We start from the raw sequence: 26,509 nt of genomic DNA, 5'->3' as shown, positions 1-26,509 counted from the left end.
CGCGCCCCGCCGCGCGCATGCGCCCGCCGCGCCCCCCCACTCCCCCCCCCACCTCCGCGGGAGGCGGCCCCGCCCCGCCGCAGGAAGGGGGCGGTGCCGGCCCCGCCCCGCCCGTGAAGACGGCCCGGGCCCACGCGTGTCCGGCTCCCACCGGCACCGCCCCACGCGGGACGAACGGCGCACGGCCGGAGCGAAGGCGGGTCGGGCCCTGGCTGGAGCCGGGCGGGCAGCACCGAGACTCGTATATCCCACACGGCAACGCCCGGGGTGGGCACGGCGCTCCGGGGGGGGCGGGCACGGACGGTGCTGCGGGAGGGGGACACAGGACACGACGGACGTCCCAGTTGTACGGGAGAGCCACAGCAATACGCTCCTTCCCTCTACAGCTCAAATCCCGGGTGTTTTCTATCGCAAAGACAGAGCCTGGCCCTCGCTGGCAGAGATGCCTTAGAAACGGTGCCGAAATCGAGGAAGCTGGGAGCGGCGGCAGGCTGGGAGCTGCTGGCTGCAGTTCCTCAGTGGTTTACACCACAGCGCTCTCAAGCCCAAGCAGTCCCATCTCTACCAACTTCCATCAGAAGTAACAGATGAGTCGAGTACAGCTTTGCACAACCCTTTTATTGACCAGGGAGTCGCGTTTCCCAGCAAAGAGCAAAACCGGAGCAGCGAAGCACCGGCTGAGGACACGGCCGCTCCTCACGGCACCTGGGTGGACTATTCCTGTCTACCTGTTCCACACATGCCGGGATCGCACACAGTTTTATCAAGCACTTGAGGGTGTGGAGCTACAGCACAGCTACGCTTTGGGTACCGAAGGATATTTCCTTCTTCCTGAGTTACAAAAGTTAAGGAAACGTATCATCTTTGTCCTTTCTCCCACTTTCTTTCCCTTGGTTCTTTAGTTCCTATTTTGCAAGGGTTATTCGCTGTTTATCACGCTCAGCAGCGAAGCAGTCATCTGTTCCTGCTTCAGACAGAGCCGCAACAGCTTCAGCAGCTTGGATGCCCCAGGACCACGGGGATCTCAACCGCCTTCCCAAGCCTCCCTCGCTGGAAAGGCACCACAGCAGCAGGTCCCTGCTGGGATGGTTCTCCCCCCACAAAGGCAGCTGGCTCACTGCAAAACAGTTACCTCCAAATTGTTTGTTCCACCTGGGCCACTGCTTTATACAGGGACCTTCCACGGACAGAGCTTTAAGAAACCCTTCCTGGCAGGGATGGCGCAGCACACCAAAATTCACTGCAACAATATAAGTTATAATCCAAGTTATAGTGAGACCAATTATCAGCTCACCCACTACCTCAAATGCCCGGATGCTCAAATTCCACAGGTCCTATTCTCAAGCTTCATTTTCTCCATTTTCACATAATTGTCTTTCCCAATCGCTGTCTCTGGGACTAATTCAACCATTCGGCTTGGGATTGTTTTTAATTGCAAGAACCATCAGTGTCTGGTCTAGAAACCCTCACTTCAAAACGCCCACTCTCTGTTCACATTTCACAGATCCTGGGAAACATTAACTCCTGCTGCTCAGCGGCCCAAACACACGAGCCCCATGGTCTGTCCTTGTGCTTCTAAGTTTTGCCCTTCAGCTGGTGACTCTCCTATGCAGAAGGACTTTCACCTTCTGATTGAATGGGTCACCTTAAACTTCTATGGGATCTTTCCAGCGACGTAACGGCTACCAGGAACTGTCTCCTTCCTTCTTTCCATTTCTCTTACCTGCCAACTAAACCTAACATCTTCCAGCTGCTAAAAAGTTTCATGAAAACAGGTAACAAGCTTCCCCTCCTCCTGTTTTACCTTCAGAGGTCTTGGCAGTGAGCTCCCACCAGCTCTTTCTTTCTGGATGGCTGCTGTAGAGGAAGACTAGCAACTTCTGTTTTCCCCCAAACCGTTCACAGCTCAATTTCACGGAGATCCATCCGTATCCATCCAGACTCCTCAGTGCTTACACAGATGCACTGGCATGAGCACAGCTCTGGGAATATTCCCACTTCAGACTCATCTTCCCCATGCCATGAGCTGTTCAGAGAGCTGGCAGGCTCCAGGCGTATTACGGAGAGCTCGCACCTACTGCGGACTGAAGCTTCTCCAGGGACAGACGTGGCAAAACCAGCAGATTTGAGCCACGCAAGCTGGCTGTCAGACATCTCCCCCTCTCAGTTCCCAAAATATTTAACCTACTAAGTTGAAACACCTCACTAAACTACTAAAAATAGCAGGTTTTCTATACTTGAGACACAACGGTACAACCCCTCTCTTCTGAGCTTCTCCCATTTCCAGAAAAGGTAGAAAACTCATTAATGACCAACACTACGTCTCTGCTAACTTCTCTGGGCAACCTACACCAACATAGAAGACTCCACCTGTATCTGAACCTGTCTGAATGGCTCCTTAGGTCCTTGCTGCAACTCCTGTACTAACACAGTCCTTGCCACCGCAGGCCACCACGTCACCATCTCTCAAGCCCCCTGAGAAGTGTTGTACGTGGGCTTTCAAACTCACCTCAGGAACTGCGACGCTGTCTCCAAACACTGCCATTTTTGCCTACTCTGTACTCTCTCAGTCCTTTTGGGAAATTACTATGTCAAGTCCAACAACACCTAGAGAAACTGCCAGTTGTTATTTTAAGTGCTTTTGGCAAACCTGGTTTGTAGATGTTATGCCTACGATCTGTTCCACTTTCAGCAGCTTTCTTCTTAGATTCTTAATTTCACTCATGACAGCAAGTTGCCTTTGGTTTGGTTTTTTTTTTTAACCTGAGTAATTAGCAGGTCTTTAAGAGACTCGTGTCTTCTATTAACAGACAAAATGGATTATAGAAATTAGAGAAGTTCTTTAGCGCAACTGTGTTTCTTTACCAAAACACAACCAAACAGAAGATCCAACTTCCCTGAACACAAGAGAAGAGAGAAGGCGCTTGCTGCTTCCAAGCCCATCCCTCCAGGCGGTTTCCCCATTTCCTACCAGGGCTCATTCACAAGTGCTCCTGCTGCCTCTTTGTGCTGCCTATAATCATTTGGTCTCTGACCATCCACAGAACAAAGATGTCCCCCCAAACGACCAACACAATCCCCTGTATATGTACAGGGCATTAAAGAACACTGTACTAAAGCAAAGCAGAGGTGTAACAGCCCGTTAAGCCATTTTCTGTATGGGGAAACAGAGCAATATAACTACAGCAGAGTAATTACTACCACCACAGCTATGCAAGCCTAACTCCCCCCAAGTGCAACTCTGCAACAGCTACTCTTATTCCAGGTCAAGTGTGCAAAGGCAGAAGTTACAACACCCTAGCTAGAGTATTTATTCTGCTATAAAGACCATCCTTTTGTAGACCAACCCCTAAAGAGGGGATTACTGAACACATAGGGGGGGACCTCCCCCCTCTCCAACAAACCAAAAAACCCCCCCAGTTATCCATTTGCCTAAATCACAGCACATTAGCCAAATGCTATAAATGGGATCCAAAGCTTGGGGGCGGGGGGGGGGGAATAAAAAATACTTTTAAAGAACTACTGTAGTTGCTCCTCTCACTCTTTAGGAGATCAAACTCTGCTTTCTGCGCTGTTCTTCAAGCACATGCAAACATTACACAGAAAACACAGGCTTTGAGCACAGCGCAGAAGAGGTGGTGCAGCTTGGAGAAGAATTATAAAAAAGTCCTTACTTGTGTGTGGGAAGGCTTAAGGGAATATTTCAGCACATCAGGAGCTGAATCACTGCATGTAGGTGGAGCCAGACAGATTGACAAGATCTGTAACTTGAAAAATGACCTAAGTCTGAGATCAATCATCTCACAAAGTAGCTGACTGAGGGAACAACATATGGAGACAGCTCAAGGTGATGAGGCTCAACGTCAACATGACATGCAAAAACGGTATTAGAGGCACATGCTACAACCGACCAACTATTATATAACTGAAAACACGGACAACTGCGATCCTCTCGGCACCAACAGGCCAAGCAGCCTTTTTTCTGTTACCTCTTACTATCACCACCACCACGTTATCTTAACAGGTTTCCCTACTACTGCAGCACATTAAAAGAAAAAGCACTTTGGGGGAAGCCATTAGCAAACGTCTCTTTTTCACGCATTAGATTAATGAAGAATCTACCTTTCAGGTAATGACTTCTGAGAAGTTGTGGAGCAGCCACTTGATGGAAAACTAAGAATTAATTGCAGATCAGACAAAAGCATGAAAAATAAAAGATAGTACACCAAGCCTTCAAGTTTTACAGCCCTTCAGATCACTAAACCCCATAAAATGTGCTTGATAGGCTAATCCAGGACATAGAACTGGACTGAAATTACAAACAAAACCAAGTAATAACTTTTTAGTATTCATCTCCTTCCAAAAGTTCAAACTGGGGGATCTATTTATCAGAAGACCTGTAATTTGTACATGCAAATGAAACCAGATTCCTGCAGCTAAGCAGTTCCCGAACCTTGCCACTAGAGACAAACCAGTTAAGAGGTCACTCATTGCCCTACTATTCCAATTCTGCATGGTCTCAAACTATTTCCATTTGTGACTCTGCAAGGTAAGAAAAATCCACTAAACGTTAAGAGATTTATTTAATTCATTAAATAAATATAAATTTACCATTCTTGGTAAATATTATTTATTACTAGCAGTTAGTGTTATATCAGTACTCATCAATACTAAATTAGATTGCTAACCAATAATCCTGACAATTTCAAGTGCAATTTGGTGGGTCGTTCTGAAGTTCGGCATGTTTTTTTCTCCTCATTCTCATAAATGCTCTATCACTGTAAACATCATTTAGCAAATGCTGTTCTGTGCTGTTCTCTCAAACACTCCAGCTAGTCATGGGGTCAAACTGAAGGGTAATGGTTTTCCCTCATTAATTCAAGGGAACAGAGTTGATCCCTGCTAATCTGAGAACAAATCCAAGTTTTTAGCTCACTACATCCCATACAGGACATTATTTTCTGTGCTGCAGAATTAGTACACCACCTTCTCACGGCTATCTGTACACTCATTTAAAGCAGGGAGCTAAAATATGCAACACTGGGAACCTCGACCAACCACAAAGGAAAAGTCTGTTGTTAAGCAGTTCCAGTGTAAGCAGAAATTTCTGTTCAGAGCGACAACAGCTAAGAATATGCATTTTATTTGATAGGGAATAAGTGGTATCATCCAAAGATTTGCATGGGCATCTGGACTCTTGGAGATTGTTCTTATGGACGCAATCCCAAATAAATAGGATCATCTGACTGGAGAGTTAATCCTGAAAAACTTACTTTTTCTTCATTAAACAAACATTCTCCTGCCTCCTCCCCCTTTAAACATGTTATCCTACCTTCTTTTCGAGGATCGGGAGAATCAGTCTAGCTAGAATGGGCTCTCTTTAAAGCAAGACAAAAAGGACATGACTTAGAAGTGCTGAAAGACTAGTTATCCTTTCAGATGTTCTGCTTTATCTACCTCCCGCAAAGCAGTAAAGAGTAGGACTGGGGAAAAAAAAAAAACAAACACCCAAGCAACCAGGTAAAGAGTCAGAAGGAAGAGCTGAGTGTGTCGGTAGGTTATCAGACCCCAGGAACAGATCCAAACAGAAGGTGGCGAGAAATCCGGGTGCAGACGACATGGCCACGCTTCCTTTCAGTGCAAGACTTTGCATTTGAGGTCCCAGGGCCTCTTGCCATTTGCAACAGCTGCTCCGAACCCCGCGGTGCTGCTGGGGAGCCTGGAAGGAGCCGCCAGGTTGGGCACGCTGTTCTCTTTCATCGGAAAGAGCTACCAAGGGGGTAAATTGCTAAAATATGTTCCCACATACAGAAGTGTTACAGTTGCCACAGAGGTAACATTCAATGGCAAACCGGAGGGAAGAAAGGCAAGAATGTATTTCATAATGATCTTAAAAGAACAATTAGAAGTTTATAAGCAGGGGCCAAGACAAAGTTAGACAGGGGTGAATAAGTATTAGGTCAGGAAATTTAAGGATAGAAGATCAGAAGTAATATTCAACAACAGAAGTAAGCCTGGAAAGAAAGGTTCAGGTGAACAGCTGGTCTGTTCTGAAGGATAAAGTCTTAAACCAGGGACACTGCTACTGTATGGCTACACAACACATACTACAGAGACAGAATGACCCTGCCGCTCTGTAGAAGGTACAGTAGCATCAGTGGATTTAAAGTCTTTTAAAAAATATGTGGATGCAGCCTTGAGCTGTGCAACTGGGTGCCTTTCACAGGACTGGCACAAATACTAATTTGACACAACGAAACTTTTAGCTAACAGGACAGCTTGCTGCCGCTTCCCTCTATTCCTCAAATTACCACAGCCAGCTTGTACAAGATTAGTTTTCAGCAAGACAGCTGCAAAATACATGTAATTTTTTTTTTTTTTTAAACCTTCACTCATACTCGCATTCAACTTTTTCTAACTTCATAGAAAAGAGCAGTAGGACAGTCTCTTAGAGCTACAAAGAAGCAAAATTACCTTGACCAGTAGCTGATAAACTAGCATTGCTGAAAAGCTTTCATTCAGCAGAGTCTGCCTTGTACGCAGCGTGTGCTTTCAGTTCCCACAGTAACTAAAATGTGTTTTACTGATGAAAACACGTTTCTGATTTGGAAAGTCCATTTCAGCTAGCCTTCTTTCACGTGGGAAGTAGAACAAGAGCGTACACTTACCCATGAATTCTAACTTCAAAACTATTTTTTGACGTAATATTATCACTAGAAAACAACTCGCAGCCACGACACCAAAGCCTCCGTACGTGGGGTTTGACGTGCCTACGTTCCCAGAGTCCAGCCATGTCATTCATGACTCTCTTCCCTCCTGATGTGCTCAGTTTACAAGCAAGAAAACTCCTCCCTTTTCTTGCTCAACAGCCAGTTCGGCAAGTTCAATTTCAGATGTGAATCAAGCTAACTTTTCCTGGGCAAAACCAACTACAAAAGCTCTGCAGGCCAAATCCAGACCGTACCAGTATCCATGCAAATTCGTTATTTTTATTGATTGCACAAAAGTTCATCCAACTGGAATTCAGTAAAAATAACACTGGTAATACAAACAGGGAGATAATTACATTCCCTTTAACTTTGTTAGTTTTGCAAAACAAAGCGGAGAAAAAAAAAAATTGAGCCATCTTAATGGAACAGCTCCAACACACCTTGCACAAGATAAAATCAGAAGTTTTAAATAACAAGGAGTCTCTTTTTACAGAGTTACCTTTGCAGAGTGAAACGGCATTTCGAGGGTTTTCATGCTATCTACCAACATCAACGAAACCAGTCCATCCCCCCATCTCCTCCAACCAGTGCCCTCTAGAATTAGGCAGGCTGCTGTTTCCAGATAAAACAAGAAAAACCTGACTGAGCATGACACAGCATAAGAAGTGTCGCTTTTGTGAACTCAGGTGGTATGTATCCAAAATTACACTGTCTACAGAAAAAGATGCAAAACCTTAGCTGCACTGGACAAAATCCTACCCCTCAGTGAAGCTGCATAAGGACCATTAAAATATGCTTATATATTATCTCCAAAGAGGATTAAACTATATCAACATAACTATCCATCCACACTATTGTTTTAGTAGAAAATAATCAAAAGAGCTTGCCAGTGCAAACAGTGTGCAGGACAAACCTAAGGCTATTTCACACTGCAGCTCCGTATGACATATATTTACAATATTTGAGGGCAACAGGAAGGTGCCATTACCATTGACGGAAAGAATTACCAGTTTCAAAAGCATCCCCTCACTAGTACTTCTCCAAGCAGATGAACTTGATCTCAGACGGAACAACGGACGCCGCCACTGTTAATACGTTCTCATGTACCAACTGCTGTATATGAATAAAAGGTAAATTTTGCCCCAGTTCCACTCAATTACTTTTCTTAAGTATATTCTTTACTAATCATCTGCTTAACAAGATATACCTCAAGTAACAACTGCTTTCTCCATCTTGGGGATATATCCAATGATGGCAGACCACTATATGCCCATCAGTCACGTCCGCAGCAGGAGGCTGTGATAAGACAAACTAAGCCAGTTATTATTGCAGCAACATGAGAAAGACATCAGGCTCATTTAAATGGAATATTTTATTTACTTACCTGTCTTGGTAAGCAGGTAAACATTTAAGTTTCTTTGGATGCGATAGGAGTCCTGGGCTCCTTTTTGGTACTTTGAATAATCAACTCCTCCATATGAATGAAAACATTAATAAACTTTTTAAAGGACTGAAGGAAAGAGAGAGAGCTGGACAGGGAAAGTAGAGTGGTGAAAACAAAAGAGTTGGCACACAAGTCGGCAGCAATTTAAACTTGATATTCAATGCATCAAAATATTAGTATCAACATCTGAATCATCTAAGTTCTGGTGCTACATATGCTTACAACATATTTAGATTCAAACAAAAGTAAATAAAGACATCACTAGATACTAAACAAGTTTTAAAAAAGAAATAGTGTCAGAACAAGGTTGGCATGGTCAAAAGAACACCTCCAGTATGGGTTATAAACTGCTAGAGTTGAGATTCAAAGGACCGTATCAGCAACTTGCCCGTCAGACGGAACACCCTGGCAGCCTCTTACTCGGTGAGGACACAGGAGGACTCTGCAGCAAGAACGAACTGGCTTTCCACAAGTTTCACTCTATATTCCCCTCTGCTGGGTCCCAAATATCAAGATCCAAATCTCAGAATGGAGCCCACAACAAAAATGCAAGAGCGTCTCCACTGAAATAAGTGGAAGGGGCATAGCACAAAAACTCCACATAGGGGCTTGACGCAGACTAGAAGAATCTCTACTTCGTGAGAAACATTTAATTCAACACAATGAATTACAAGAGGACAGATTTACAGAATAATAACCATAACAGGCTGTTCAAAAAGGAAAATAATTTTCACTGGCTGCAGTACCAGGTAAGGTTCCCCAAAGCAATACCTGGTAGAGCAGCAGCAAAGTACAATTCAGTCTTCTTGCAGTACTCCAAATGAGCAATATCAAAGAATTTCGTATTTTCAAATCTTTAAGAAAAGAGTTAATATAGTATCAATCACTTTGGCATGGGATATTTTTCAAGGAGCTTAAACCTATTCAGATCACTAAGCTGAACTACTCCCAAAGGCTATTACTTCCCAGGCAATTCCCCTGGTCCCTTGCTGTCACTGCTAATCATTCTTACATGATAAAGGCTCTGGGAGCTACTTTCTTCCCCAAGTTTTGGGATACCAACAACTTGTACAATTGGTTAGTGGCACAATATTTAATCCACCACTTTATACTGTACTCTCAGCTGAGACGTCCACGCATGAATTATGCGGTGGATACCCTAAGACTAAAATAACTTTTGCAACCTAGTCAACACATTGTCTAAGCTATAAACTCTCATCTTCCTCCCCTCTCCCTATCCTCCCTCCCCAGATAAATCCATTTTTAGCCACAAGTTACCCCAATATGCTCACAGACGTACTAGAAGAGACTGAGGAATCAATCAAGGTACCCATGGTGAAGCCAAATACTTATAAACACATTAAGGCAGGTTTCACATCATTTCATTTTTGGACACAAAATGCTGGTCACTTCACTGCACATGCAAATAAGAAAGATTTAATACTTAATAAAAAGCTTTAAATTCGTTTTTAGATATCAATTATAGAAAAATCAACCTTTTTCCTTTCTTGTTTTAAAAGAGGTCAGAACATTACTGCACACAAAAGCAGATGTGTAGACACACCTATTGGAATGGATCCCCTTCCCTCCACACACACAGAAACAGAGGTCAGGGTTCTTGGCACCAGAAGAGAAAGGAGGAAGTTTTCCTCATTGTCAGTCAGAAATGAGTCATCCTTCCATTCCGAGTTGAGAAGGTCCTTCTGACTGGACTTAAACCAAAGCAAAATATACCCCAGAGTGGGTATATTTATCTTCAAAATTCTGTTCGGCTATGCTTGGACGTACACAGAACTCCGTATCAAAAACGTGCACGGTAGGTAGTGCATTCAGCGTGGTGAACGAACTAACTATAAAACCGATTGCCATTGATGTAAGACCAATTCCTCAAGTGTAACTTCCCCTACTAATCAAAACCTCAGGTGGAAGAGGCACTGGCAGTTCATCTCTGAGATTACACTTCCAAGACCAATGTGGTCTTGCGAGGAAAAGGAAATTCAGTGACCCAAATTGACACATGGAATGACAATCCACAACAAAATGACCTCCCTACAGTCTGGTACAAACAGGTAGCCTACAGCAGAGTAGCCAAGGAGTGAAACAGCATCTCTCTCACTTGTGTTGGAGAGAAAATTGTTTCTGTGGGTCATTGTTAAAGGTACTTTGATAGAAAAGCTTAAAAATGTATCACCTATCACTGACCCACAACAACAACAAAAAAAGAGGACAGGAAATTTGGTTCCTAGTATTTTCCCTCCCACCATTTTATATTCCTTTATTCCCTCCCGCTTTTGCATCCCCCATTACCCTACCCCTTTAGAAAAAGGAGGGGGAGTAGGCTTTAGTCAAGTTCCATCTTCAAAACTACCCAGCAATTAATGAACCATCAGCTTCTCAACGTTTCCTGAAGTGTACATCAAAATGCTCGTAGGTACAGTTGGACTGTTGGTGCAATTTACTCGGCAGACACTCTTGGCTTTGTAAATAGTTGTGCTGACCCTGCTGATAGGGTTTATACTGGGAATTCTTAGATGGAACTCCCTAGAAGAAAGAGAAAAATAACATCTTGTAAGTCAATAAGAACTTTTTATATCTTTAGACCAAGTGAGCCCTTAAAAGAATAAAGCACCATTGCCATAACATAGCCATTTCTTTATCTCTGTTTTTCACCTTCAGCAGACAGTTTGTTCTGGTTCTCTGCTGTTGCCAGACCTTTGTAGTAGAACGCAATGCAAGATATTCACTGTCCAAATAAAGCTACTGTTAGTGATGTGGTAAACCAGGAAAATATAGAGAGCCCAGATAAAAGATGGTATCTCCCAAAGGCCAAAGAGATTTCACATTATAATCAACCTTCCAGCTTGAAGGATTGCTTAACGTAAATCACTCTTCCTTCTACCTGAAATACAGCTGCCACTCCCTCCAAAAGGGCTTGACTTTTCTTCTGCTGTTCATGCTAAAAATTCCCTTTTTTCTCTTCACATTCTTCATTCTTGCCTCACAGGCTCTGGAGTATACATAATGAAGCACCCAGGGTATTGGCTATCCTATATCAGTGACAGAACACTAATTGCTTTTCTTAGGCTAAAACTTAAAATGATCAAGAATTCAAATCAGTGAGTTCTGTTTTCATCTCACTGCATGAGCTCCACTGATGATACATACAGTGCTCTTGGCTAGGGTTACATCAAAGGCACACAGCAAGGAAAAACTCTGCTTCATAGCATGGTGCACTGTCCCTATCTAGTGCAACACAGAACATTTAAGGGAACTCCTGTCGGTGTATCTTGGCCTGGCCTTATATACCTGCTTTCTTCTGCATTGCTACACAGTAACGATTCACTATTCAGAGCTATTTTGGTTTACAAGACAATAAAAAAAAATTCTAGTTGCATCTTTAAGAAATTCCACTGCACAAGTGAAAGTCAGAGATATACATGAAAACAAGAAGCAAGGCCTTTGTGCATCCCTTAAAAGTATCACAATGTAAAGGCACATTCCTGTGAATCCTGTAGTTACTACTGTTACACTACCTTAAACTTTTCGGATGTTTCCAGATTTTGAATATATATGTTCTTCTGTTACTTTCAGCTTATAAATTCCCACCACATATAAAGTTTTTTAGCAGCTTCCCTCTTTTGATGGTTAGGTTGCCTTTTTCTAACTTTCTACAAATATTATTTAAAAAATTCCAAAAATGTGCCCTCCTCTAATATACTCTGCAAGAAAACGCGTACCAAAAATGCAAAAGTGAGAGAAAAAGGTGGGCAGGGAGACAAACTGAGTCCGTAAGATGGCAGCTCTCCTTTCTGCCCACAGCGTCCTCTTGCCTATCGTAATAAGTAATAAATAAATAAATAGGGGGGAAAAATTGACATCACAATCCAAATTTTTAAGAACTGATCCACTTTCAAGACCGAATCCTTCAAGTGCTTACAGACACGGTCTGGCTACACATTTAGCCCATCCGACACAGACATAAGGCCCAGAACACTCCATGACAATGCAAGCACTCACCAGACGTCACACACATCAAAATACTTGATTTTTTCCTGAAAGCATGGCTACTACACCTTTAAAAGTGCATGCAAAAAAGCAAAGATTTGTCAATATATACTAAAATTCCTTCTGAAAACACTTCTGCTTTCAATGAAGTAGTTTAAGGTGAGAAAGGATGCTGTCACATTACCTGGACTATACATTCTCCATCTCCTGGTCATGGTCCTGCTCCTCCTCCTCCTCTTCCTCTTCTTCTTCCTCGCCTCCTTCTTTCTCTGAAGGAGCTTCCCCATCTCTTGCTATTTCCTCTACATGGGCAAGCATGTCAGCCATCAGGGCCTCCTCCAGCCTCTTTCGCACCTGCTGCACCAGTTCCTCTTGCTTCCTGCCCCAAATCAATGAACACGGACGTCAATCCTCAAAGCTGCCGTTTTCAAGGGAAAGGAATCTTAAATCCCTCATATACGAGGCTGGGCAGACAAGCATGGCTTTGAAAGAGCCCTCTGTAAGAACTGCATTGTAAAAAAATTGCCTGGCATTATACTATCAGTGAAGATGAAAGAAACACTTTAAAAAGTTGTCCAATATCTTCTGTTACAAGTCCTTAGCATTGATTGTACTATTTTTAATTCTGGCTGAAATGCGCCTAATCTAGCAGCTGACTCAAGACATTTTTTTTTTTTTTTTTTTAATTCCTAGTACTAATATTAATTTAAACAAGAAAAAGTCAGCCTACTCTGCTCAGATTTCCAAAAATGAGACTGGAGAAAATTAAGTTTCTGACCATTTCAATCTTTTTGCTCATTATCCTTTTGAGTCACAACCTGAAATTTTACAGCTCCTTTTCTGTCAAAGTCATAGTAAAGTAAAGAAGTGATCAACAATCAGTGGCTCATGGGACTCCGATTTCATCTCAGCCGCAGGAAATCATAAAGCTATAAACAGACCATTTTTCCTGGTCATTCATGTATAAATCAAGCGCCAAAAAAAGTCATCCTGTAATTCAAAAAGATTTAGCAGTCAAACAGTCAAAACAAGTACTACCTTTAAACGCTGTTAATGAATGCAAAGTAGCGTGCTTTCAGGTCAGTGTCTTTGATATATTCAGTCGTCTATCAAGTGCTTAAAGCTGAATTTGACCAGTCTTGATTTAACTATATAATTCATTACTGAAAGCAAGCTATACCTAAATAAATTGCATCCTTGTTCACTGCCACCTCAGCAGTTAGTGCTTTTATTTGGTCCTGTGCTGACACCGAGTAAGGCGAAGAGAACCAAATGGCACTGCTCAGGATTTCTCCAATCCCTTCTTTGCTTAGAGGTGCCTTAATCAAGGCTACTCAAATTCAGACACCCTTTTCAATAAAAGGAGACGTACTCTGACATGAAAAACAAATATGAACCTGAAACCTCAGAGTAACTGAGCATGGTCAAAACAAAAAATAACGGGCTTTAAGTACGTGCCTGTATGAGAGCAGCTTCGTGTAACAATTTTTCTACTCTACTGATGAAGAGGGATTCGAATTAATTCAGCAAGCCATAGTGCTCCATCAGACATTTAAACTTGCCATTGGGAAAGAAAAAAAAAAAAAGGGCGGGGGGGGGGGGGGTAGTGTTTTACCACAAGAAACCTTGTTCCAAGACAGTAAGTGATATTTCTAGTTAATACCTAATATCTTCATCTGTCACCATAAATGCTTTGCAAAGTGGCTGTGAGGTGTTTAGCCAAACTCCAGGATTCTTCTCTACGGCCGCAGACAGCTGTCCAGTGATAGGCATGGTGCTAGTGTGCAGAGCACTAGCTATAGCAGAGAGAAGGGTTTCATCAGTGCAACCAGGTCCAACCCCTGCAAGTGGGAGGAAAAGCGATGATAATCAACATTGCACAAGACAAAGAACAGCAAATCAGGACAACAGGCATTATTTAAATTTTAATGGTGAAGCACGTACTGTCATTTAGAAAGCTAACACGACATAAATCTCAGTCCTAAACACTTCTAACAGCGCCTGTACAACTCTCTCCAAGGTTATTTAAACCTAGATCAATTCTTCATTCTGTTATATAAAAAAAACAAAATTGGGAATGGAAGCTGTTTCCATTCTGCTTCTGGAAAATGAACAACAACAACTACAACAAAAAGTCAAGAAGCTTTGCTTCAGTATCTTCGCAGGACAAAGGGCACCGAGCCTTCAAGCCGGAGTACTAACAGTTCCTGCTGAAGCAGGAATGGTCCACAGCACCGACGAGCACTGGAGAACAAGGAGGTCAAACACAGTACCTTCGGATCACCGCTGACTGGTATCAAAATGCCACCCCTGGAGTTAAGGGCAGACTCTAATTACCTTGTAAACCTTTTGGAAGGTCCATTGTTTTCACCAGCTCCTCTGCAATGTCAAAAGCATTCAGTCCACTTAATTTCTTCTCCCAGAAGAGCTGACATCAAAGAAAGTGTTTATTGGCACAAAACAGAAATGGAATTGACAACTACACAAAGCACCTGCTTACTATCAAAAGAGGGAAGAACACCGCTGCAGACAATTTTATATTGGATTTACTATAGAAGGGGTCTGCCATATCTGACAGCAGGGAACAATCCTCATTGCCGATCAGTCCCACAACAACTCTGTCCCGATCTGCTGCCTTGAAAGAGACTTTCTTTTCTTCCGGGAACTGGTACTTTCACTGCTTCTGAACTGGAACAGCAAGGCAAGGCTTGCTGGCTTTCATCTAAGTGCACATAGTGTAGGACAGCCTTTTTTTACACTCCTATTCCTCTCTTGCTGTCTCACATATACCACAGAAGTTAAGGAATGCAAGAATTGTATCCAAGCTCTTCCCAAGGTGAAGTATTATTTTATTCCTCTCCAGCAGTTTCTCCTGAGAACAACCATGTCTAGGCCTTTACCGTATTTTGAATTACAGGTTCTCCTCAAGCTTAAGAACACGTGAATGCATGGTTTGGTGGGAAGTCAGATGCTTCACCTAGATACACCTTCAACTCTCAATCTACATGTATAAGCATGATCAATGAATAGCTGGAATACCATTTGTCTTGCAAGAAAGCAATTTTATCTAGGTTTTGAGAAACTAAGAATTTACCCCAAACAGTCCACACACATCCCCTTTTCTTGCCTGTCAAAATCTGAGCGCAACTGGACCCACATCACTTTTCCAATTACCAGCTCCCAACAAGGGGCATAAGGACAGTCACAGCCAAAACACATAGGCTGGATATGCTCTAGCCTGTGACTTTCAAATAGGTGAATTTTAAGCCAGCGCATGATGGGACTTAGCACTGCTTTCAAATTTTGAAGAAACATCTGGAGTCTGCTGACCAGAGGTTAAAATATACTGCAGTCCGGTAAAATATTTTAAAGCTGTAATTTAACAGACTCTTAGACGTATAATGCAGAGAAAGACACAAGAAAGAGCAAGTTTGCCCTATTCTATGCTAAATAATAGAAAATGAAAGTGTGTGTGTATATATATATTATACTTTTTTTTTTAATATACACATACATATATACATAAAAACCTCTAAAGGACCTTCTCAGAAAACAGACTCCAATGCTGTCATAAAAAAGAAAAGGGATTACATAAGGAAAGCACAAGCAGAGTCTAGGAAGCTGCACTACAGCAAGTAGTAATGTGAGCAGCAAAACTCCACAGGTCAGGTTACATCATCTTCGTGTGCTGGGGCTGATCTAACAGATTGCATTCACACATCAATCTGCACTCACGTATCAATCTCTTCCACAACAGGGATACAAATCTCTATCCAGCTCAGAGTTTGGCATATTGATGTCATATCTTTAGTGTCCTCTTTTATTATCTTAACTAGCCAAGGGGTTTATAGGAATTGCAACAATACTATGAACACACATGCTCTACTTCCTAAGGAAACCATGCTAAAACCCTACCAACCTGTTTAAAAAAAACAACAAAAAAAGGCCCACCAAAACAAACCACCCAACTCCGTTTCAAATAGAACCTATCTCACACTTCAGAAAGGTAGTTTTTAAGTTTGCAGAAAAGGTTTTCAGTGTGAGAGGTGGGTAGTTTACAGGGTATTTTTAAATTTTATTGAAATCACTTTCCCTCTTGGAATGATACATTTTAATTCCACCAGACCTGCAGGAGTTTAAAATGTACTGATAATTGATACCGATGACAGCATCCGAAGAGATTAATGAAGCTGAACACCTAGTTTCCAAAAGTGATTAAGATGGACTCACTACAGGAAAGGATTCACAGAATCCCTGGTGTGAGCTCTGCGGAGGCAACAGGCTGTCAGCTCCAGGTAATATTAATGAAATGAGAATGCCTTCCAAAGGCTGCTTTGAACAGGTACATCTTATGGTACCAGTGCCCAACTTCAAAGCCACACTTGGCCTAAGCACACTTTTTGCATCCTTTCACTAGATGAAATTAAGCTGAAAGATTTCCTTTAATTTTGTATTCTCCTGTTTGCCATTCTTACCACAGTATGGTAAGAAAAACATTTGGATTTTGTATTAATAATGACATTCCAAGTGAATTTATGACCTTATTCATAGAGGTAGAGTTAACTATAATGATATATGCATCTGAAAAAAAGGCCCACGCAGGGGGTACAATCCCTTGCACTACATCACAAACACCACATTATACGTGGTCTGTGCAGGAACAGGGATTTCTTGAAACACAGAGTTCTTATACAATTGGAACATTTGACAGAGATTCTAATTACAATGCAAACGTCCCCTAAAGTGGTTACGATGTCTGTCTAAATTTGTAGATAATACTTAATTTCAGCATTAAGGAAATGAAGGCTTAACTACAAGAGAACTGTAATCTAAACAAAGGTGGGAGTCTAGTTATAAAACACAGTGCAGACAGCATATCAACTATATATTGGAAACGGGGTTTGTTCCAATTTTAAAAGCTGGGAGCACTGTAAGTTATTGTTTCTGAATACCAGAGACTTCAAATCACCATGGACTATTTGTTCAGCATCACAAAATTGAAGTGGTTTATTTTGGGACCCTCCCAGCAGCAAAACCAGGAGTTCCTTTGTTCTGGAGAAGAAGCTACTAAGCTGCAAGCCTTACCTGCCGGGGCTGGTCCACAGCTTTCTGAGGATCACTCTTCACCTTATTGCTGGGATGGTTTGTGATCTTTGTGACAGGTTGTTTGAATATGGAAGCTGTCTGTCTGACAGGCAGTGCTGTGTTCAAATCAGGCTTGCCCTAAAAATTTCAAACAAAAGGAAGGGAAAAGCCCACAAAAATATTTCCAATTTGCTAAAATGCTACTATAGCCATGAAGATGTACAGCAGGGAAAAGAAGAGTTCATGGACTTGAAAACTTGTCTGATCTCAAGCTATATGAGTTAGACTGCTAAAAATGCGTAACTACGTTCAAATCTTGCCTCAGACCTATCAAAATTAAACAAAGTTTTCCACTTTTTCACATTCTACTTAACATACTAGCCTCCTCTCATTCTAGTTCATACACGTTGGTTTTACCCCAATTTTGACAGAATTTAGGAGTCAGGACACTGAATTTGCACTTTGACAAGCCACTTGCTGATCACTAAAACAGAAGATTTTGACACAGTTTTTGTAATAATTAGAAAAATTATGAAGTGGGATTTAGAGACGGTTTTGTGAATCCAGAAACCACTCTAAACCGTTCTGTTTAAATCCAGTTGTGGACGCCAATAAACAAATCAATACAGCTGGAACCTTGATCGCTTTTTTTACCTTCAGTTCTCACAAAACTCAGTTTTTAAATGGAGCTCATAACAATCAAGTTTTCACTACGTGACTGCGTTTTATGTTAGTGGAAACATAGGAAGACCATTCCTCGTTCCTGAGATCTAACATGCAAGTCTTGAAATGGCTGTAGGACATACTTTGTTCTTGAGGATGCAGACACTGCATCTGCTTAACATATTTATTCATGAGATGTAGAAAAGATGTATTCAGGACAAATATCATTCTGAACCATCTGTGTGCTAATCCATTTATAAGCCAATGATAACTATTCGTACATTTATTGAAAGTTATGGGCAAAATTTTTAGCCTATGTGTTAGCTGCTGGTCTCTGCAGCAAGGCATGTTTCTTTTAAAATATCACTACAGCACCTAGTGGTGTAAATAAATGTTCCAATCACTCCGATGATGATGATTCTTGACTGGTTGACATATTTAGAAAAAAAGCATTATGCTATTTTCCACATTTAATGTTTAGGTGCACAGACATAAGCTTTTGGGTTCTGAAAAAGCTTTTAGCATCCGATGAAGATACTTAAGAATGACCTGAGCCAACCTGTCCAGACAGGTAGTATACCAATGTCACTGTAATCTTGACCAAACCTTAACAATCAAAATTACCAGGTGCCAAACACATACTCTTTTATTTTGTTCTACAAATAGGCCTTGCCATCCTCTTGCCTCTTCAGCTTTTTGCCCAAAGTGCATCCCCTCCTTAAATCTATTCCAAAGCTGATATACCAGCATGGCCTACGGATAGCTCCAGGGAGTCGCTCGCAGGAGGCTGCGTTACCTCCTCATCCCTGCTGCCCCATGCCGCTCTTCCCTCCTCCCCCAAACCAAATGCCAGAACAGAGCGGAGCTGCTGCACAGCCACAGGAGTCAGCTGGAGATTTGGGGCTCTGGAGGAGATCGTGCTGGAGAAGGCGATCTCGCATGCCAGGAAGCAGGAGAGAGAAAGATGCCAGCCCTCTCTCCAGCCTTTCTGTACAGAAGATTTAGCAGTACCGCAATATTCTTCCATGGTATCAGTACCCTGGAAGAATCACTGAATTGCAGTATTTGTCCAACACCCCATAACAGAGATGCTGCTATTTCATACAACTCCAGTTTCACACATTAACTACAAAACGCTTAATTTTCATGCTATCACAGATATTGTTCTGAGAAGCAGTCTGGCCAGTACAATAGCAGACGGAAAGGGGAAAGCTGCCGCTGCATCTTAGTCTTACTTTGGCTTGGTTGGAACAGTCATAGCGCATCCTCTGTCTGTTCTTGTTCATTTTATTCATCAACATTTTTCCTGTGCGGAAGTCAAAAGTGCTCAGGTCCATCGAGCTCCCCAGGTAGCGTGCCAGCTGGGGCTTGCTTCGGAACTTTTTACCACTTGGGCTGAAAAAACACAGAAAAGAAACAAGGAGGGAAATTACAACCCTCTGGACTTCAATATCAGTGCTCGCTGCAGCTCAGGAGAGGCAATTTTTATTTCCTTTGTGAAAAACAATGTGTGCTGAACTTCCAAGAATGAAGCTCACATTAAACTCTAAACGGATATTATCGCTTTCACATTAACTCCTTCTCATGATTACTGCGGAAGAGACAAATTAAGTACAGATCATGTTAAAATGTTTTTATACGTAAAGAGGAAGATTCAGACCAGGTATAAATGAACATAGCATAATTCACACAATAACCAACATGGGAGATATCAGCACAGACGTACTTATCACTCAGCTGTCTCAAATAATAAATGCCCATTTTCAAGCATAATTTCTTCTCCCAGGAGGGTTATGTTTGACTAGCACCACAAACATCTCCTCGGACTCCTTTTCCCCCCCTTGAATAGCACATTCAGGTGCTTGATGACAAGTCTTTGGTAGCATTCTGAACACTTAACTTCAGGATTACACAGCAGCAAGGAGAAAGAACAGAAGTTAACTGCTGACAAGCTGCAAAGCAAAGAATTACAAAGCTTAAGTAATGCAAAGATAAAGGTCAAAACCTTGGAAAACTTCCCATTAATGGCAAAACGGAAGAGAGATTCTTTTTAAACACCTGGTTTCACATGAAAGACTACAACCTAGCAAGCAGGCACAAATTACTCCAACTCCTTGTTGTTGCTGGTTTGGGGTTTCTTAATAATATAACATAACCTTTTGCACTACTACAAAAAGCACTGCTAGGTAAGCTCTTTTATTTTTTATGCGTAAAGCAAAAATAGTCAATGTGTTATGACTGCAGCGTAGAACTACACTACAGACAATAAGCACAAAGTATTCTTCACGTTCTCATTTAGCATCATAACAATGCCTCTTTATTCCCTTAATTTCTCTCATTTCTGGTTTTCTGCACCTTGCATATTCAATCCTAGTACCCATCCAGCAGAAGCTCACTCCACATATGCCTATCATACTAAACACAGGTCACTTGGGTGAAAGGCATTTTAAGACCAAAAATGCCAGTTACCACCCCACCCTTATTTATCCATTTTCTTCTTTTAAAGAGCAGTTAGTAGTGTTAGAACATTTTTTCCAGCCATAATGCATGGAAGCGGGGTGATCTCCTCTCTCTGCTCTCGATGTACCAACGATCTCATTCGGAAGATGTAAGGTCACCTCCCAGTGAGACCTCACTAATAGGTTGCCCATTGTACACAGTGGTGGCACCCATGAGTTCAACAACTCATTTCAAAGCAACTTCACAATATCCAAGCGTTGAACTTCAGATGACTAGAAGCAGTACCTACATATTAGAGTCCCTGTTTTTTTTCTACTGAGGAGAGAAATGGTATCGATGCAATTTATACCTGCCAGAGACAGATCAATGCCAATGAGGTTCAAATGCTTTCTGAGGACAGTTGGAGCTCTGTGATTAAGGTTACCTTCCGTTACTCCTGAAGCCAGAAAGGCAGGCTACTTGTTGCAAGGTTTCTACTTGAAGGCCAAGAATAACTTGAAATAATAAAGTTGTCACAGGATGAGAAGAAAGAAGTATTACTATTTCAGCAGCAGAGACCCCGCTCTACCACAGTGGTGGTGTTCACGCTGGTAAGATACTACCAACCTCTCTAGGGTCTTCTCAAAGGAAAAAAAGCTAAGAGGAAAAAGCCTCTTTTCAAAACATTATCTGCTTCCCTGAAGCCTTTATTAGGGGAAAGGTCTGACAAAACAGCATAAGCATAGAATTTCTAGTACGGGACAGTGGCAAACCAATTATTCCAAGTCAGACTGTATATGCAAAAAAATAGATTAAAAAAAAACCAGAAAGAACCAAAGTATTAAAAGCTCTCCAAAAACGGAGAGACAAGGTTAATATGAATTATACTAAAACTGAAATCTGAAAAAGTCTCTTAACGGACTTAAGACGGAAAGGTTGTGGTCATCCCCCACGCAGCATCTGCCTAGGATGCTCCTGGCCCCGACTGCTCCCAAGCTGCTTATCCTGTCCCGTATCTACTCCCTGCCACCACCACTGCTCAAGCAGGAAAGCGTTCATGCAAATGCACAGTTAGCCAGATGGGGAAAATAATCCATCTTTAGAGGGTAGGGAGAAGAGGAGGAAACACTTTATCACTGGTTATTCCTCAGCTGGACTAATTCACTACGGAGCTGCACAAACACTCAGGCCAGAAGATGACACAGAGAGTAGGAATAAGCAGACAGGAACAGAGACTGGGTCCAGACTCAAATCTGAAACCACTTTTTAAAAATACAAAGGGAGTTATATGCCTCAATCCAGAAAGAGGAATAACCAGCTCCAGCAGCTTTTAGGCCAGAGCCATCGCTGCCGTCAGTGAAACCAAGAAGAGAAACTCCTACTATATGAAGAATATGACACTGCTTCCTCCTCCAAGGTCCGCAGCTCCAATTTACGGTTTAGTGTCTTAGTAATTTTAAAAATAATACATTACAGTGAATTGTGCACTTAGAAGCACAGCGTAACTTCCAGAACAACAGAGCCAGATACACGCAGAGACAGTATTTTAAATGAACATAGCCCTTCAGCTTTTTTGTTTAGTACGTGTTCTAGTAATTTTGCAATGGATCTGAAAAGCGGCTCAAAGTCCACATACGTCTAAAAAACCCACCTGAAATGACTCAGAGTCCTGTCTCTTCCTGGGGAAGCTTGGCCCAAAGGAAAAGCACTGAAATGTTCAGAAGAAAAACTTTTATTCTGATTATGTCTTGAAAAAGGCAATACCATACCAACTTCTCCGGAACAATGGCAGACCGGGGAACAAAGCTAAAACTCAAAGCTGACGGCAAACTTGCTCAGTAAACACAAACAGAAAGGAAGTGGCTGGTGTGCTCTGGAGCTCCTGGGGTCCCTCTGGCAGGAGCATGCTTGGTAGGACACAGCCACTGAGTGCACCTACAGACACCTGAGAGGGTCAAAGCGGGGAAGGAAGGGGGAAGGGGGGGGGGGAGGAAAAAAGGCAGCCAAAAAACCACAAAACTTGAGCAGCGGGATCGCTTGCTGCACGTCACAAGGCACAGAAACAGTAAACCAGCATTTATGAATTCTGAATGTCGTTAAAAAGCTTGCGTGCCCTTCAAATGTCACGACACATGAAATTTATCTCTTTCCACTCCAGAGCAAAAGCTTTGCTCTGCACTCCTGTTTTTGATATACAAAGACTTTGAAGAGACCCAGAAGAGAGACATCTTGGTACAAAGCTGCAAAAACCAACTTCTTCTAAGTAATACTGCAGGCACCGATACTGTGAGCATGCTGTACTTGGTTCCAGAATTAACGTCTTTCACACTTCACCATGTTACGAAAAGCAAGGCAACTGCAAAGTTGCAAACGATTTTACATGCTCGTCCATCAAAAGCTCCAACGCATTATCTGCTTGTGCAGCCTGCCTCGGCACTAACAAAACGAACCCAAAGAGGACGGAGGGGTGGTCCGACCAAAGCCACCCTCATTTGTTATTCGCAGACTTTTTGGGCGCGGATTAAGCTGAATGCGTGGCAGCCTATTGAAGGGCCAGGCGCTGCCAGGTGCCCGCTGCTCTCCATGTGCAGCTCACCCTTTGTTTCCTGTCTTATATTCTTAAGGAGAGACCGACTGCAAGCCCAGGCCCTCTCCCCTCCTCCTACATTACCCAAGTCTCCTCCCTTTCGCTCTCCCCATTTAGCCTACGCAGGATCTGCACAACTTGGAAAGCAAGGGACAAAAGACAAAAAACCCCCGAACAAACCCAGGCGTCGCCTGCCTTTTAAAGAAATGGAGACAGGAATAACGTAGGTAAAAAGGGTGATATGCATATGCCCAAAGCCTCATTTCCTCGGTGGAGGGGTGACGGGTATAATGCAAAATGTTTTTCCTTCTCCATTTCAATCGTGCTCCCTTCTGCGTGGAGCTGGGGAGTCACAGCCCACGCCAGCCTCCCTCCGCTGCACTTCTCTCCCCAGCTCTGCTCCAGGCAAAGCCCAGCTCCGGGGGCCCTTTGGGTGCTATATGCCCCCTGACACTGCTTCCTAAAGAGAGTTGTGTACCCTGGGACAGACACCTCACACACTGCCACCATGAGTCCCCCTCTCTTGCAGCATCTTCATGTTATCCCTGGCTGCAGCATCCGCACCAAGTCCTGCCTCGGTGGTCCCACACTCCAACAACTCGGTTATCCCGGGACCGGCTAGCACAGACATACTCGCAGCTTTCACAGACATACTCGCAGCTTTCACCAGCGCACATAAAAAGCACCAGTGTGAACAAACAAGACCAGGTGACTCCTCCAGCTGCCATAACCCACCCCACATCTTCACACATCCGCGCAGCGGCATCTCCCCATCCCTCCATAAATGGGTGCCCTCAGCTCTGCACAGAGCAGCCTTGGGGAATCGAGCTGTCCCTTGCCACCACAGCCGTCCCGAGCAATATTTACGTGCACGTGGAGGCCCTGCAGCGCTGCCAGCAGCAGCGTGTAAGGGATGCTCCCTGCCCCGCAGGGCAACGGGGTTGTCTTTGTTCAGTAACTTGGGCTCTGACCACACACAAAAAAAATAAAACAAAGAACTTTGATACACACAAAATCTCTCAAATTTCCAGAAGCACGCCACCCCTAAACAAGAACCCGAGTGGCAGTCCCATAACGCAGGAACGAGCCCAAATATAACCAGCCATTTTTATGAGGTTCATTTCAAGCATCATGAGAGCTTCCCTTGGGGAGCTGTGGGTAAAACAGAACAACCGAGAAAGAGCAAAGTACAGTCTCAGTAAAAGCATTCTCCTCCACAATTTTTTGGGGGGAAAAAAAAAAAGTATACAGACCAAAATATACTTGAGGGGGTGTTAAAAACATTTTCTTCGACTTCTTACATAGGTGCTGCATAGGTAAGAAATTTCACAACAAAATAAGCTTCACCCAAGAGATCAGTTAAGTTCTCCAGAACGGCGATGTCAACAACTCCTTGAAGCAGAGATGAGCAGCGATCCCAAACTTCTCAGACACTTGGTCATCAAACCTTCAGCAGAAAAATACTATGAAGAAAAGCCACACAAAGCAACACTAAATTCTCCTTCCCCTAGGTGAGAACACCGAGCTTGAAGAGAGCCTTTGTAGCCAAAACTCTCTCAAAGAAAACCCACCACTTTCACAAAATCCCTGATACACTTCCCTTCCTGAATCCTGCATCCCTGCACCTTTCCTGCTCGCTCCGAATTTGGCCCACAAGCCCCACCACATCAGCCAGACGCCCTCTTGGGTTTCCCAACTCTTAAGCCACAAGCAGACGAGAGAACGCACTTCGGTTAAAAAATTTCTGCACAATCAACAGCTGGTAAGCGCGAGGTTATAGGACTGTTTCTAAAAATCTGCCCAGGGACTTACAACCTCGAGGAGGGTTTAATTTCCAGCCAGCGACCGGCTCGCACAGACTCACATCTCACGGGCTGAACATACTTGGCACAACCCATTTGTCTTGTCGCCCAAAGCAGAAGTCATATTCCACAGAAACCTTCACGAAGAAAGCATGTGCTGCTAGTGCTTAGGGTTACAAAAGGAAACCTCCAAACAGAAAGCACAGTAGCCCTAAACAACGGTTCGGAAAAGCAGTAACTGCCACCCCGCCGCGGATCACCTCGGCTCAGTGTTAATTCTCAAGGCCGGTTATTGCACATGAGAGTGCTCATTTCCAAACCGTGCATGCAATTTTCCACAAACGCTTACTGCACCTCTACATTCAGGGTAGCCGGACAAAAAAAAAAATCATCCAGGTAAACAACAGGCAGAAATAGCAGAGGTATTAATAAATTGCCACACACGTATTCTCCACTCTGAGGTAATGCAAAATGCAACAGTAACCAAAAATTAGTGCAGCAGGGCCCTATTATACCTTTGATCTCCGTCCAAATTGATATAAAGGGAAAATCCATTATAACTTGGAAATAAAAGTATGCTACTTATCCTCTCTCCCCCTCTTTTTTAAGTTCAGCTCTGAGACCGCAACTTTACAAATAAAATAAGTTCTTGGAAAAACAGGGATCTTTTAAGCTTTCAGCTGCACCTCCTCTAGCTGCTGCCAGCGGTCTTTTCTTCTCCCCACAGACACCAAGCTGCAGCGGTGGAGCTGGCACTTCCAGCTTTACGCTCTCGAGGATGATATTTGCTGGTTCACTCACCATCCAGCACGGCACGCTTTTCTCACAACCGTAATCTGATTTAAAAAATGAAACCTAACACGTGCACGAGTTGATCGCATACATTTTGCCGATTAGAAAGGCCAGATAAGGACACCAGGACAACTTCTGCTACACTCTTCCAGCTCCCGATGGACCTAAGTTTCACACATCAGCTCGCGGGTACACTGAGGCTGCCTCTTATGGGTGCAGGAAGGATCCATATGGCCCACCTACAGCCATATGAGACACACATTGATATTAATAGAAATCCTTCAGGCAGAGCAAGCAGCTCCCTGGCCATATGCTTCCCCCAACAGCAATACTCACAGGATAACACATCCTGAGCCCTGCCCCTGGACTCTCATCTATAGCAACAGCCATCACCGCAGGCATGCAAACGCTTCTTTCTTCACCCTACCCCAAATTCGTCAACATACAGAAAAAGCAGCAGACAGAGCCCCAAGAAGGCGGGCAAGCACTCTCACCGATACCCTGGCTACTTCGTGAACACCTTATTTATTTGACATTAAAAAAACCAAAAAACTGTGTTTGCTAGGCACAAACCACTCTGAAGGGAGGAGCGGGGTTCCCGGAAGGCCGCTGCCCCCTTCCACGGTGCTCATCACCTCACGGCAGGTGATGACAGCAAGGCGGGGTGGTCGCAGAGAGCCCCCCGAGGCCCCAACGGTACCTACTAGTATAGGTGCCCGTGCCACCCGGTACCTATAGCCCTGCCAGCCCCCACGGCACGTCCACCTGTAGCGACAGACAGGGCCGGCGCCTTCCCCGGTGCCCCGGCCCGGCCTCCCACCGGGCGGGCGTCTCCTCCCGGCACCCCGCCGCAAGGAAGCGCGGCCCGAGCCTCCCCCCCGCCCCGGGCCCGAGGCAGAGGCTCCGCGGCCCGGCTGAGCGCTCCCACCTCTTCCGCTCCATCGCGGCCCGCCCGGCCCGCGGCCGCTCCCTCCTGGCTCCG

The 26,509-nt window shown here is 43.6% G+C and overlaps 1 protein-coding gene across 1 annotated transcript; it reads right to left on the bottom strand.

Moving 5' to 3' along the window:
- Positions 1-9,569: 9,569 nt before the first annotated feature.
- Positions 9,570-26,509, bottom strand: MBD3 (methyl-CpG binding domain protein 3). The gene is made up of 8 exons (XM_050910536.1): positions 26,456-26,509; positions 21,998-22,054; positions 19,143-19,302; positions 17,245-17,382; positions 14,497-14,587; positions 13,823-14,000; positions 12,344-12,538; positions 9,570-10,695 (listed from the first exon to the last, which is right to left on the bottom strand). Exons 1-7 carry the CDS (start codon positions 26,467-26,469, stop codon positions 12,349-12,351), a joined length of 828 nt encoding a protein of 275 aa, XP_050766493.1. The 5' UTR covers positions 26,470-26,509; the 3' UTR covers positions 9,570-10,695; positions 12,344-12,348.

Source organism: Gymnogyps californianus, chromosome 24, assembly GCF_018139145.2.
Source record: "Gymnogyps californianus isolate 813 chromosome 24, ASM1813914v2, whole genome shotgun sequence".
NCBI classification, from domain to species: domain Eukaryota; kingdom Metazoa; phylum Chordata; class Aves; order Accipitriformes; family Cathartidae; genus Gymnogyps; species Gymnogyps californianus.
Note: the sequence above shows the minus strand (reverse complement) of the source record. Positions and strands in the feature narration are given on the sequence as shown.

What these genes read in the sequence shown, in the direction of transcription:
- MBD3 (XM_050910536.1), bottom strand. An exon ending in CTGTGGACCAGCCCCGGCAG is followed by an intron (nt 14,588 to 17,244) that starts GTAAGGCTTGCA and finishes CTTTGATGTCAG; the next exon opens with CTCTTCTGGGAGAAGAAATT. An exon ending in GTGACAGATGAAGATATTAG is followed by an intron (nt 12,539 to 13,822) that starts GTATTAACTAGA and finishes GATTTGGGGCAG; the next exon opens with GAAGCAAGAGGAACTGGTGC.